Consider the following 13,973-nt stretch of genomic DNA (forward strand, 5'->3'; position numbering starts at 1 on the left):
GAAGATATTTATACATACAGAAAACATGAAAAGGTGGAAGTAGCCATACCAACTGTAAGAGGCCAATCAATTGAGATGAGCTATCATCAGCAGGAGGAAAAAAAACTTTTGAAGTGCTAATCGAGATGGTCCATAGAAGGTGTGAGGATACTTAACATGGGGAAATAGATTAAATTAGTGTAATGACCCAACCATTGATAGCTCATCTCAATTGATTGGCCTCTTACAGTTGGTATGGCTACTCCCACCTTTTCACGTTCTCTGTATGTATAAATATCTTCTTGCTGTGTGTTCCATTCTATGCATCCAATGAAGTGGGCCCACGAAAGCTTATGCTCAAATAAATGTGTTAGTCTCTAAGGTGCCACAAGTACTTCTGTTCTTTTTGCGGATACACACTAATACGGCTGCTACTCTGAAACCAGGTTATGACACTTATCTGACCCACTTACAGCGAACAGTTTTGCTGTAACCACAAAGCAGCTTTTTTTCACAATACTATGACAAGTCAATCATGTTGTGTGCCTTCATCTACCACACCACCTACTTTGAGGTGCCCTATCACACAGACAGCTGTGAGAGAGGAGTTCCTACCAGAGCATAGGCATGATTAAGGGATCCAGTCTACACGAAAAGTAGCACCTAGTTACAGGAAGACACTATGTACCATTGTAGGCCACTGTAAAGATGACATGATAACTACCTACTGTGGTTACTAAGGCCTTACCTACATGGCAGAATATTTTGGTAGAACTGAAGGGGTTAATTGAAACAGATGTAGTTATACTGGTATAGCCCCATGTGGACACTTATTTTCAGTTTAGCTTATATGGCTTTGGAAAGGGTTGAAGCTAAACTGAAAAAGTCACTCTTATAAAGCAATAAGAGGGGGGGGAAGAGGGTATATCAGTATAACCACACCAGTATAATTTGTAAAACTTTCCCATGCAGACAGGACCTAACAAAGCATTAACCAGTTGTCACCGAAACCTCCTCTAAAGCCAATGATTTTAACAGACCACAAACTTGATTAAAAATTATAGTACAGATAGGGCCTAGGATATATAAGCCAATCACTCTAAGCGGCTGAAAACTCCGTGAGGTTTGACTCATGAGGTTTCCAACTGATGGCTTAGAAGGGTGGGGCTTTTCACCACAGATCTCAGTAAACAGATCCATTCAAGACTACAGCAATCTGTGAAGAATGACTGTGCTGCTACACTTTTAATGCCTCACAACCTTTCAGGTTAAAATGTGTGCCACTACCCTCACCCCTCCTCAAAGAGCATGTGGAAAAGGAACAAAAAAATTGTTTATTGCATCAACAATATTTATAGTTATACATACTTATTTCTTAGAAAAGGGATGTGGGAAAAGGGAAATTATCACATTTGGAAAATGCCAGAAAGAAGTTATCCCTTCCCTGCCGGATCACTACGGAGCAACTGTGGGAAGGGATGTCCATGTGGTCAGTGATAGAAGGGAGCAGGCCAAGGAGACATTACTTTTCCTTTCTACACTCCTGCCCCGGACGTGGTACCTTTGCTCCCTTCCACTCACAGAAAGGTAGGGAAGTTTGTCCCCAGGAAAAGCTGCTAGAGGAATATGATCAAAGCAGCAGCTGACTTGAGGAACTTTTGATCACATATTCATAACTAAAAGGGACAATAGCCTGAAATTAATTTCTTCTATCAGTAACATGTTACATTTGCCCTCATATTAGATACCATTCATAGATTCTAGGACTGGAAGGGGCCTCAAGAGGTCATCGAGTCCAGTCCCCTGCCTTCATAGCAGGACCAAATACTGGCTAGACCATCCTGGATAGACATTTATCTAACCTACTTTTAAATATCTCCAGAGATGGAGATTCCACAACCTCCCTAGGCAGTTTATTCCAGTGTTTAACCACCCTGACAGTTAGGAACTTTTTCCTAATGTCCAACCTAAACCTCCCTTGCTATAGTTTAAGCCCATTTCTTCTTGTTCTATCCTTAGAGGCTAAGGTGAACAAGTTTTCTCCCTCCTCCTTATGACACCCTTTTAGATACCTGAAAACTGCTATCATGTCCCCTCTTAGTCTTCTCTTTTCCAAACTAAACAAACCCAATTCTTTTAGCCTTCCTTCATAGGTCATGTTCTCAAGACCTTTAATCATTCTTGTTGCTCTTCTCTGGACCCTCTCCAATTTCTCCACATCTTTCTTGAAATGCGGTGCCCAGAACTGGACACAATACTCCAGTTGAGGCCTAACCAGCGCAGAGTAGAGCAGAAGAATGACTTCTTGTGTCTTGCTCATAGCACACCTATTAATGCATCCCAGAATCATGTTTGCTTTTTTTGCAACAGCATCACACTTTTGACTCATATTTAGCTTGTGGTCCACTATAACCCCTAGATCCCTTTCATGGACTAAAGAAATTACTTTAAAGATACAGTTATGAGGTCATTTAAAATATGCCATAAGATAACAGAAGCACATAATTAGAAAAGACTAAACCTGTAATTTTAGATGCCAATGTCCGTTCTGTCTCCTTTAAATTAAGTTTTAGACCTTAAAATAACTTTCCAGAGTGAGTTACACAGTCTGAATTTATGACTACCATGAGTCAAAGATACTTAAATATCTTGTTACATGCCTGGGTCAAAATGGAAGCTGCCCCTCCGTCTTATTTTGTTTTAAAATGCCAGCCACATTCCACCCTGTGTAGGGCTAATGTTCAAAACATACTGGTTTCATACTTTGTTTACTGTAATATCTCTAAAAGTGTGGTGTATGGATTTGCAAACCATATTGTATCAGCATAATGCCCTAATGCTAGATGGCTTGTTACAAGGTTTAAAAGATCTCAGTATTATTAACATGCATCATTATAAACCAGATACAGCTCTTTTTCCTAAACAAATGGTAGTTTTATTCCTGAGGGAAAAGAGAACTACCATCTGGGTCAGACTTGAGTTCCTCTGGCTCAAAGCCTCAAAGTGATTGGTGAGCAGGCATTAAATTGGCAACCTCAATCTCAGACAGCTCCAACAGTAAGAGCTCAGAGAATAAAAATGTATGCCCTGAAACAGTGCCAGGTCAGGCTAAGTCTAAGCTGGCATGGCAACAGCATGAGAAGTTTTGCAATGTGTAAAGGTGCTTTACTTAATAATACAAAAAAACCCACCCCGTCCATTTACCATGTTGTGAAATAATTTTATATGAACAATGAGAAATGTCCTGGGTGTGTAATGTGTGTAAGAAACATAATTCTTCCTCCTATGGTCTGTAGATGTCAAAGTTGCATTTTAGGCTTCACAGCTTATAAAGTGACAAAAATAAAACAGCAGCAGCAGACAAAGCAGTCCCAATATTCTGGTGTATGCATCCAATTATAGTATTGCAAATTCCTCGTTGGCCTAATGTCTTGAATATATTTATGCCTTGGTTATATCAGCAGTTTTTTTTAGTAGTTTCTGCCTTGCTAAGAAATCCTGGCAACAAGTACTTCATTTTGTCAATGACTTCACTTTCAAAAGCAAAGAATAAATGTTTAACTCTTGGAGCACAGCTTTCTTTCATGGGGCACAGAAATTAAATTAACAAAGATAACTTGTATAAATACTTTTATCTGTTATGAAAAAGTGTCTGGACCAAACTGTTGCACTATTTCTGTGTCTCAGGTTTGGCTCCAGAATTTGTGGTTTGCGTACTTGGATTAGGAATAGTTTTACTGAACTTTTCTTTGTCAGTGCCAACGGTACACTCTTTTCTTTGGTCAGTTTGGGTACTGTGACCAACAAAACTTCCTTGTCTCCTTACCAACGAGATAGCTGTCAATTAGAGGTTTGAGACATTTAAGACTCTGCTTGACTGCCTGAGATCCAGGAAAAATAAAAGATGCAGATAGAGGCCAATAAACCATAGGAAGAAAGAAAACTTCTGTATTGTACTGGCAGTGCAATAGCATCACTAAAACTTAAGACTCTGGCAGCATCTATCTTATAATTGAATATCCAAAGACCATAACATTCACATTTGACTGAAATTTGGCATGAAATGCTGCCATTTGACTGATTCACATTTGATTCTAAAGTTAGTTTCTCACTTTACACCAATGATGGGCCACAGCACTCCCAGCTCATAACAATTCAGGACCGTTGTGCCACTCTTATAGCATACTCTGGTAGCCAGTTAAACTAGAGATCTTGGGAAAGGAATTCTGAAGTAAGTCTTGTGTTTTTGCAAGGAATAATGCCATGGTATTCTACAAGTTCTTCCCCCTGGTTGAGAAATTAATCTACTAGTGTATGAGACTCATAGATGTCAATTTGTACTTGTCCTCCTCTGAGGATCTCCAGTTATGTTTTACAAAGTTATGTTTTACATACCAGTGAATTGCTGACTGCTGAAGATGCACCTCCCCCTCTGATGGATGTGGCACCACGCTGCATTACTCTCATGGAATATAATCCGGGCCTTTATTCTACATCAGAGGATGTCTGCAGTAAACTTTCAGTGTATATCATGACCCTGGGATGTGGGCTCCAGAATCTTATAAATTCATCTGTTAGGATGGTCTGGGGGGCCTGTATGTATAACTTATGAATTCTGTTTGATATTGGGGGCTCTTTATATACATCTATGTCAGACTCTCACTACAGAATAGTTATGCTAAGGAGGGGAGCTGAGTTGGGAATCCAGATCTTTCCAACTTCCCCCAGAATCGACTGAGGTTTGGAAAGTAGAAAGTTACCAAGCAGACAAAGACACCAAGGTGTTGATGCTAGCCTTTAAAAAATTACAGAGGCTGGGTGGGTCAGGGGAAGACTCATGGACACACAAAGGCAGTTTTTGCAGGAGAGGGGAAGGGGACAGACCAGCCAAGGTCAGAGAAGGAAAGCTGAAGAGAGGAGACTCTGTTTCAGAACACAAGCCATGCACAGGAGGATTCCCGACAGCCCCAAAGGATTCTGACCCCATCCCAAAGAATGCCCTGGAGTAGTGGGGAAATTGAGGCAGGGAAATGCATGTTGGGTTTATTATTTTTGTACAGATGTGTGTATTTCTCATGTGATTAAGAAAAGAGCAATGGTGTGTTCGAGTCCTGTGTAAAGTCTGTATGTTATGTGGTACAGTATCACCTGGCCCCAGAAAGTGTGAAACTGTAATCCAGAAGACACACTAGTGCCAGATTAAACAATTTTGTACCCTGTGTAATATGGCAACTCTAGGCTCCCGCACCTTACCAGGCCCTGGGGTGGGGAAGGCCCTAAGAGTGGTCAGGTCATGTGGTCCTATCCCCAGGGTGAAAGGCCTCGGCAGATGGGGTTTGGAGGCCCTGCACTCATCCCACAGTGAATCCTCAACACTGGGACTGACCTGGCCCCTCACTCCAGTCTATTGGGTTTTGCCACAGCATACAGATGCGGCCCTCCCCGTGTGATGTGATTCCCTACCCCTTTCCTGGTCCTGGGTTGGTTTTGTGTGTGTGTGTGTGCGCACGCACACACTGTCCTTCCATTCAAACCCCCCCCCCCCAATGTAGGAACCTATGCAAGTGCACGGAATACACACCGGTTAATCCCAGCCTGAGGTTCACACCTTCAGTGGGGATTCTGGAAAAGGATGAGTATAAGCTACAGAGGAGTCTGAGGGCTCTGCACTGCTTCTAGGGGCTAGGCAGGTGATTACATGGTCCAAACTCTGAGGTCGGGGTGCTAGAGAGAGGCTATCTGACAGTATGCTTAGGGACCCTAAGACAGGGACAGTGGCAGTGCCCTGTTCATGCTCCAGAGGCTTAAAACACTTGGGAACCAGCATCTGGATCCTTTCACAGCAATCTGGTGAATGGCCAAGACCAGACCTGTGACATCATCACACAATAAAGCAAATAGAGTTACATGCTAACCAAGGATTGTTCTCTTGCCAGGAAGAATTTATGTCCTTTCAGATGTTTCTTCATCAAGGATTCAGTTGGTTTTTAGGATAGTTTGTTCAGACAACTTTGTGGAACAAAACAGAGTTAAGAAACAGACATACCAATTTATTGGCCAAATACTCAAAGTTATAGGGCCAGATTGTAACCTGGTGTATGCAGATACAACACAATGGATTTAATTGATTTATTTGTATGCCAGGTCTGAAAGTTGACCCACTGAGTGTAGACTAGATATGCTCAAAGTGAGTAGCCTGTCCATTATTAAAGAGCATGCTTTCCCCAAAGGGATCTCATACTGGTTCCACTGTTTCTGATTTTGGAGGTCTTCACATCAGAGTCATTTACTTCAGAAGTGCCTACTGGTATCATTTTTAGAGGGCTAAGTCTTTGATAGTTAGGATTTATCCCAAGTTGAAAAGCATTGACTAATTTGCAGAAAATAACTGACAGCTATTTTAATCCTCTTTCCCTTGTGGGATTGCTAGAGAACAGCTTGGTTATGGCAGGCTAGGAACCTCTGATAATGTCTGAAGAGGGGAAAGCTTTGAAGCGGCTTTCAGGGTCTCTCTCTTTCAGTTTATAATCCAGTGACAGAGAACTCCTTACATCCATCAGCACTGTGTGGTGGTTGGCCCCCATACCTCAAGATGTAGCAGGTATTTGGAGCCAAGGGACTGTACCTTTCATCATCTTTAGGGCTATGTTTGGGTGGGGACTTCACTGCCATTGATTCTGAGATACCACTTTCTACTTTTTGTTTTGTTTAAGCTATCTTAATGAAACATTGAAAAGGAAAGTCAGTTGGCCAAGCAGAAGAAGTCTATGAGCTTGATGAGAGTTGCATCATCCTCTAAAGGTAGAAGCACCCTTGCACTACTACATAGATCAACATTCTTTCACATTTTGCCAAAAATAACATTCTTCCCCTGAGATGGGATTCGGGAAAATAATCCACTTGGGTTTTTTTGAGTTTCAAGCAATCTAGTGCTCTCAGAAGAGGACCCAGGCTTTCTGACACCTTCCACTAGACTGTGAATGATACACAATTCTGTTTCCTCAGCTTGAAGCCTCTCTATGATATTTCTTTCCTGGGCATTAAAATGACACTAGCGCCTCTTCTACTCAGATGAATCCAAGCAATTCAAATTCAGAGTGCCCACTTTGCTGGCCTTTGGTTCTCTCTCATGATGATCCAGCATTGGATCATGAAACAAGATGGGGAGCAAAGGTTACACCTCATATTGTGTGTGCACGCAGCATATGCAGTGAAGCAGAGGCCTGGCTCCTCACCATAGTGGCCCTGAGCACAAATTCCCATTCATTAGTACAATGAGAGAGAGTGCAGTAGTAAAAGAGGTCAGGATCACCTTCAGCATGCTGTGGGGAATCTCAGGTGTTGATCTGTGGCCTGGGCTATTAGGGTTGAAATCTAATGGCCTGGGAAGGTGGAACAGCATCAAGTTGGATTTCAGCCTTTATTGGACTTGTGGAAGTATTGAGAAGAAAGAGGGGAGTCCAAGAAGTGCATGGCTATATGTGGGCCTATTGTAATCCAGAACTGGAGGATGCTGCCTGGAACACAGACAGATCTGGTCATCCTGAGGCAGTGTGTGGTTCAATGGCATCCCCAAAGTCTTCCAGGAGTTACTGTGTCAGGTCAGCGGGCAAAAGTGATTGGGGTTAAATGAAGACAAGTCTCCCAAGACAGGCTTTTTCCATCACTTTCAGAAAGTCTAATAGGTGGGTTTGGCTTTAAGGAACAACCCTCAGTAGACTTCTTCTGAAGAGAGAAAGGATCCTTCTTGCAGATGTAATCAACCGGTATTGAATGAAAAGTTATCCGTGACTGGATGATAAGATCATTTTACAGTGGAGTGAAATTCTTGGCACTAGGAACATTTAGCTTTCACTGCACATCAGTAATAGAAAACTAATGTGGTGTTATTCCCAAATGCATAAACTAAGCTTGAACAGGGACTCATAATACAGAATACAAATGTGCACACCCCATTAAGCCTTATTCAGCTCCCACATGCTATAGCCCTTCCTTGCTTTCAAATACAAGGCACAAATCCTTTGATGGTGATATGAAGTTTGGAGGCTTTTTTTCAGACAAACATCTAAATAGCTAGGTACTTTCATGGACCTATCCAAAACTCTACAGTCTAGATACTTCATAGTAAGAGATTCCCTTGTTAACTACCTGGTCCTTCCTTTATAGGCCATAACAGAAATGGCTCCAGAACAGACTTTCTTGGGGTAGTTTGGCACTACCACTGGCAGTGGGAAGAGATGAGTGCTAACAAATTAAAGAAAGGTAAATTAAACCATCCAAACTGTTTTTTTAACCTATAAAAGTTTTGGTTCAGGCTCTGCTCAAGTTTTAGGAAAAAGGTTAGGGATGAGAAAACTAATTTTTAAACAAGCATGCCCATCATTAAAAAACAAAACAAAACACCATAAAACTTTGCATGTAGCACCTGTAGCTCATCAAGGGATGAATAAGTGATAAGTGAGGGTAAATGCAAACACACGTGTCTTCAAACAGAGCATATCACTGTGTGTTGCAATATTAAGGAACATTGCAATGGGCTAGTGGTGGGGTTTCAAACTTAACTTTCAATTTCCTTCCTTTCATGGGTTTAAACCTTGACATTTGGAGTGCAGTAATGTTAATGGTTTGACTAGCATTGGACTACTTGTTAATGTCAATTTGTGTGTCAGAGTTTTACAAATGGTTAAATCCCGCTATTGGTAAAAACATCCTTTTGATCACTGTACCATAACTGTGTTTGCTAATATTGGGTTCAAACATCTTTTGATGTGGAATATGATTTAATTGGATTTAAAAAAAAAACAACAAAGCTTTGGTTTGGGGTCAAGGAACAAAGATTTCCTTTCATAAAGTATACAGAATAATAATCTTGTCACTGAAGTCTTGGTGCAGGTTTTATATTGCCAGTATCCATAATACATAATGTCATCACACTACAGATAAAATGTAATGGTTCCTGATTGTATCTGTAGGATTTAAATTGGGTAATTGCCTATTACATATTATTTTTGCTTCATATTAAAGTTTAGGCCCCTGTCCGGAAAGGCCCAAACATAACTCAGACACACTTATTGAGAGACATTAAGTTGAACTAAACACTAACAGCTTACAGAGAAGGTTATATTACTTAAGCACTCATGTTTTGAAAGGGGAAAAACATTAACATAAGTTTAAATACAACATTAAAAATATTGAAAACTTCAGATAACCCCAAGTTAATTTTTTTGCACAGGTAAAGTTTGAGGTAATGCCACAAAGTAACCGAACCATGCAGAAAGTTAGAAGAATAAGGGACATATCATGGGATTTTGTATATAAACACAAACCCTTGCTGGTCATGTGATCAAATTCAGTGCTGGCAGGCTAAAGGAAAACAAGCTTAAATTACAGGAGACCAAAGACATTTTCTACCATGCAGTAAGTCAGTGGCTCTCAACCTTTCCAGACTACTGTACCCCTTTCAGAAGTCTGATTTGTCTTGTGTATCCCCAAGTTTCACCTCACTTAAAAGCTACTTACTTATAAAAATCAGACATAAGATACAAAAAAGTGTCACAGCACACTATTACTGAAAAAATGCTTACTTTCTCATTTTACCATATAATTATAAAATAAATCAATTGGAATATAAATATTGTACTTACATTTCAGTGTGTAGTATACAGAGCAGTATAAAGAAGTCATTGTATGAAATTTTAGTTTTTACTGACTTTGCTAGTGCTTTTTATGTAGCTTGTTGTAAAACTAGGCAAATATATAGATGAATTGATGTACCCACTAGAAGACCCCTGCGTACCCCCATGGGTATATGTATCCCTGGTTGAGAACCACTGCTGTAAATAATACTTAAGCTTGAACTCACCTAATTCTGATTTCCATAGTATGTCATAGGATGGGCTTATTTCCCCTGAAATTCTATTTCATGATTTTTCTCTCAATTTCCATTTTGTGACAATAACAATCTACTTTTATTTTTAAACAACTGTATTTGGGTACTGTTTAGTTAGTTGGAGTCACTCATTAGCTGACACTTCGGAGAGCAACTGACTGAGCTTGGGAAAGAATAAAAAAGTGACTGATCTGAGCACCAGATCACAGGCAAAGGAGTTTGTGAACCACCTCCCCACACACTATCTCATGGTGGCTGGGTTACGAATATTGCATTCACTTGGAGGGCCAAATAATCTGAAGTGTGTAAAGTCTGACTACAATCTTACACATACAGCAGATATTTCACTTTATACATCACCAGTAAATAAGTTACTGTATAGTAAATATTTAAAAGAAGCCATATTTAAGTCAGTAAAATAAGAAGGATTTATAAAATGTAATACAAATAGAAATGTTTTCATGACAGTGAAAACCATCTTAAATGGCAATAGATGTTGTATATAATCACTTGCTGCACTGGAACCAAAACACAATGCTTTTGGGCTTCTGCATGAGTATCAAAAAGGTGAAACTAACAATGAAGTAAAACTGACTTGACTACTTTCATTTTCTAAGCAGAGTGAATTGCCAAAAATTATACAAAAGAGCATAAATGATGCAAAGGATATTGATCAAGATTTTCAAAAGTGACTAGTGATTTTGGGTTCCTAACTTAAAGGGTCCAGATTATCAGAAGACAGGGAGGGGGGGAGGGCTCTGCACTTTCTGAGATCAAGCACCTTTAAGGTGTCCCGAAGCTGGGCAGGTAGCCCAGGCATGGAAATGACATTACTGTATTACTGTTCTACAAATAAAATTATCTAATGAATCTCTTCCTTTTAAAAGTTAGAAAGGAAGGCTAAGTATATACACTATACTGGACTATAACAACACACCATCCAAACCTGACCGTTTCCACTTTGAAGAGAATGTAGCTCTTCTGAAAGGAATAATAGCATGAAACTAAACCTCCCAAATTACCAAGAGAAATATTGGATCACTGGGATAACGCAGGTAGATTATAACTTTTTCCTTCTGTATACCATGAAAACCAATAACAGAAAACAAAAGCATCTTGCAAGGTAACGTGATAGGATTGTTTAATTCAAACCTAAAAATGTGCCATCAGCAGTCAGTAATGGCAGGAGTCTGCTATAACAGAAATAGCTAGAAATGTCTTTTTTTCCCCCCACTAGATGTAGTATGCAGAGCTAATATTAGGGTGAGTGAGAAAACAGAAGGATAAAGGAGCCCAGCACCAACCACCCCACTAGTGTGAGGAAGTGAGACTATATAGACTGTTTTCTTCCTCAGAAAGGGGGAAGAAATTACTTCCTTCTATAAAGAAAAGAGTAACGCATATAGGAATGCAAAATGTGCAGGTAGTGAAGTGTATTCCCACACACTTCAAGATACTTAGAGTCTGACCTTCAACTGTTCAAGTTTGCCCCGGCTTTGCCATAAGTGGCAGACAATCTGCTGGCACAGACATTTACATTGTGGTAGTTTTTGTGTGTTTATTTCAGAAAGAAACAATACTGAGCAAACAAGTTCACCACTGCAGAAAATTGGTCTACAGCTCTTCAGCCATTCTCTGGGCAGCCAGCAATTTGTCAGGTAGTGTGTATTACATCATTGAGTGAGTGGTGTAATGAAGTCTGACAACATGACAAACCCAAAAGATTAGCAGCTGGTTCAAGATTTAAATCAATACACACCTATTTGTGAAAAGCAAAGCTGCTGTTGGCTTGTACTGCAGTTTTTTCAGCTGCAATGAACATAAAAGCCAGTTTGGGTGTTATTTAAAAACAGGTCAGGTTTGCAGTGGTCTGATTGTTATAAAATCTGCACATCAAAACTACTGAAATTCAGCAAATATCTGTCACTGAATATTTGCTATCCAACCAGATAACAGACATCTCATTAAAACATTGCTGCTATATTTTACTTTTCAATTTGATTAAGCATGTCAATTCCCTTTCTTCACCCACTCTGTTGCATGACATTGCATACCAACATGACATAATGCAACTTGGCATAAAGGAGTCAACAGGTAACTAGGGATAATTTGTCCCCTCTAAGACAGCACATGAAAAAAAAAAAAAAAAGAAAGAAAACACAGCGTAGAAATAGTAGCAGCATGATGCAAAGGTGTGATTCAACTTTCATTTATACAGGCTTCATACCACTGGACTTCACTGGACTTATTTCTGATACACAATGGTAAAAGAAAGAACAGAATCATCCCTTAATGTATAGCAAACTACTATGGATTCTCAGTACTTTTTTTACTCTCTGAGTAAAGTTTGTTTTTTAAGGACTATAAGAGGAAATCTTGGATAATGGAGCAAAGGCTGAGTAAAAGCCTGTGCTAGGAATTAAAACACAATGGGGCTGAAATATGGAATCCTGATCCCCTACATGTGCTTCAAGGGCTCCTCATCTTCGTGGATCGCCTATGCAGGATGCAGCCTACTACTCCCTACGATGGGTTTGGCTGTTATGGATTTCCTCATGACTGTGACTTCAACTTGCCCCATCCTCTGTGCACTGTGAATATCTGCCATGGATAACTACACTCAACAGAATGCAGGGTATGTGGAGTCCCACCGGGTGGGTTCTCTGTGGATTGGATCACAAGCTTTTAGCCATAATGCATCCTCAGGTATTAAGCCTTTAATACTAGTTCTGGGTGAATTTCAGATTCAGTTAAGCACCAGCATGTTGGGTGCTAATCTGCACTTTACCTTTATTCAGCTTCTAAGCCATTACAAAAGTCCAATGACCTCCCCACTCACTGAGCCTCTGCTAATCTCCCTCTCCCATTAGGCCCCATCACTGTTAATTCCTTTGCCCCCACTTACAAATGGAAGCTCAGAAGCACTGACAGATTTCCTGTGGGGCCAGCTCCGTACTGTGCTGCATCTACAGTTTCCTGTTAATTATGCTCCAGAATATACTGTGGATCTGACAGGACATTCCAGAGCAGAAATGCACACATGCTTTGGGGTGCAGCTAACAGGAGTCTCAGAGTTCAACATGAAGAACACTAGGGCACAGCAAAGAGATCAATGGGGATTAGACACAAGAAGGGGCAGGGTGACCCTTTCTGACACCCTAAAACAGTTTGACTGCAGATTGGCCAAGGGGGTGGCTGAAGAAAGTTCAAGCTGGTTTATATTTAGCCTGAACTGTTTCACCCACCCTGTTAGACCCACCCTGATGTGGCTTTGAAATTGGAGCATTTGCCCTTTTCTGACCAGATTCTCCTCACAAGTTATTTGGTAGCAATTTAAAAATTAAGCTTCAAGAGAAAGAAGCAGTGTCAGAGTGGCCCACCCAGAAAGGCCGATATTGCTGGGTGGTCTCTACCTACCATTCAGGCACGGCTGTATTATGTTAATATAACACTGGTGTGCTACTGCGTGTGAGTCAACATAGGACTCCCAGTATCCAGAATACAAATACACTGCAGTCCAGCACTAGAGAGAATTGTATGTATAATACTTAGTCACTAATTTAGTGACTAACTCACCCAAGAAAGTTGCAAGTGTCCAAAACTAAATTTTGCTTTTGCACCTTCAGAAAAAAAAGTTTTATCAATATGAGAAAGCAAAAAACAGGAACCAATTACTTTTTAAACACATGACCAGCGAGTACCTGGTGCAAGGTAAGCTGTGTTCAAAGGGGCAAGAAAGAAGGTCTCCTTAGCAGTAAACACATATTGTTTAAAGAACTCCAAAAATAGTATTTGCCTGACTTCCTCTTTTAAGTCGAGTAATAACATAAATGCATATTATTTAGTTTCACATCATTGAGGTGTATAATGTGGCTGGACCTGTGCTGGAGTGGTGATAAGAGGGGGGCGAAAGCTCCTTGCATTCTTAAACATTTACATAGAGCCAGTCACAATGCCCGTTGTGTGGCACTATTTTCAGCTAGTGCCAGTGGTCCCATGCAAAAGAGGGTGGAGAGGGTGAGGTTATGCTCCTTTGGCTGACATGTAGTGTGCAGACAGGAGTCACACTGCAGCCTTTTCAATGCTGTGGCAGAGCTGTTACTCC

The 13,973-nt window shown here is 40.5% G+C and overlaps 1 protein-coding gene across 1 annotated transcript in view; it reads right to left on the bottom strand.

The window, feature by feature from the left end:
- LOC117871880 (potassium voltage-gated channel subfamily KQT member 1-like) overlaps positions 1-13,973 on the bottom strand; it is a 466,257-nt gene that overhangs the window by 165,267 nt on the left and 287,017 nt on the right. The window contains exon 18 of the mRNA XM_034759710.1: positions 1,133-1,161. Within this exon, the coding sequence (XP_034615601.1) occupies positions 1,133-1,161 (29 nt within the window). The remainder of the gene's footprint in view (positions 1-1,132; positions 1,162-13,973) is intronic.

The sequence above is a fragment of the Trachemys scripta genome, chromosome 1 (genome assembly GCF_013100865.1).
Source record: "Trachemys scripta elegans isolate TJP31775 chromosome 1, CAS_Tse_1.0, whole genome shotgun sequence".
NCBI lineage: Eukaryota > Metazoa > Chordata > Testudines > Emydidae > Trachemys > Trachemys scripta.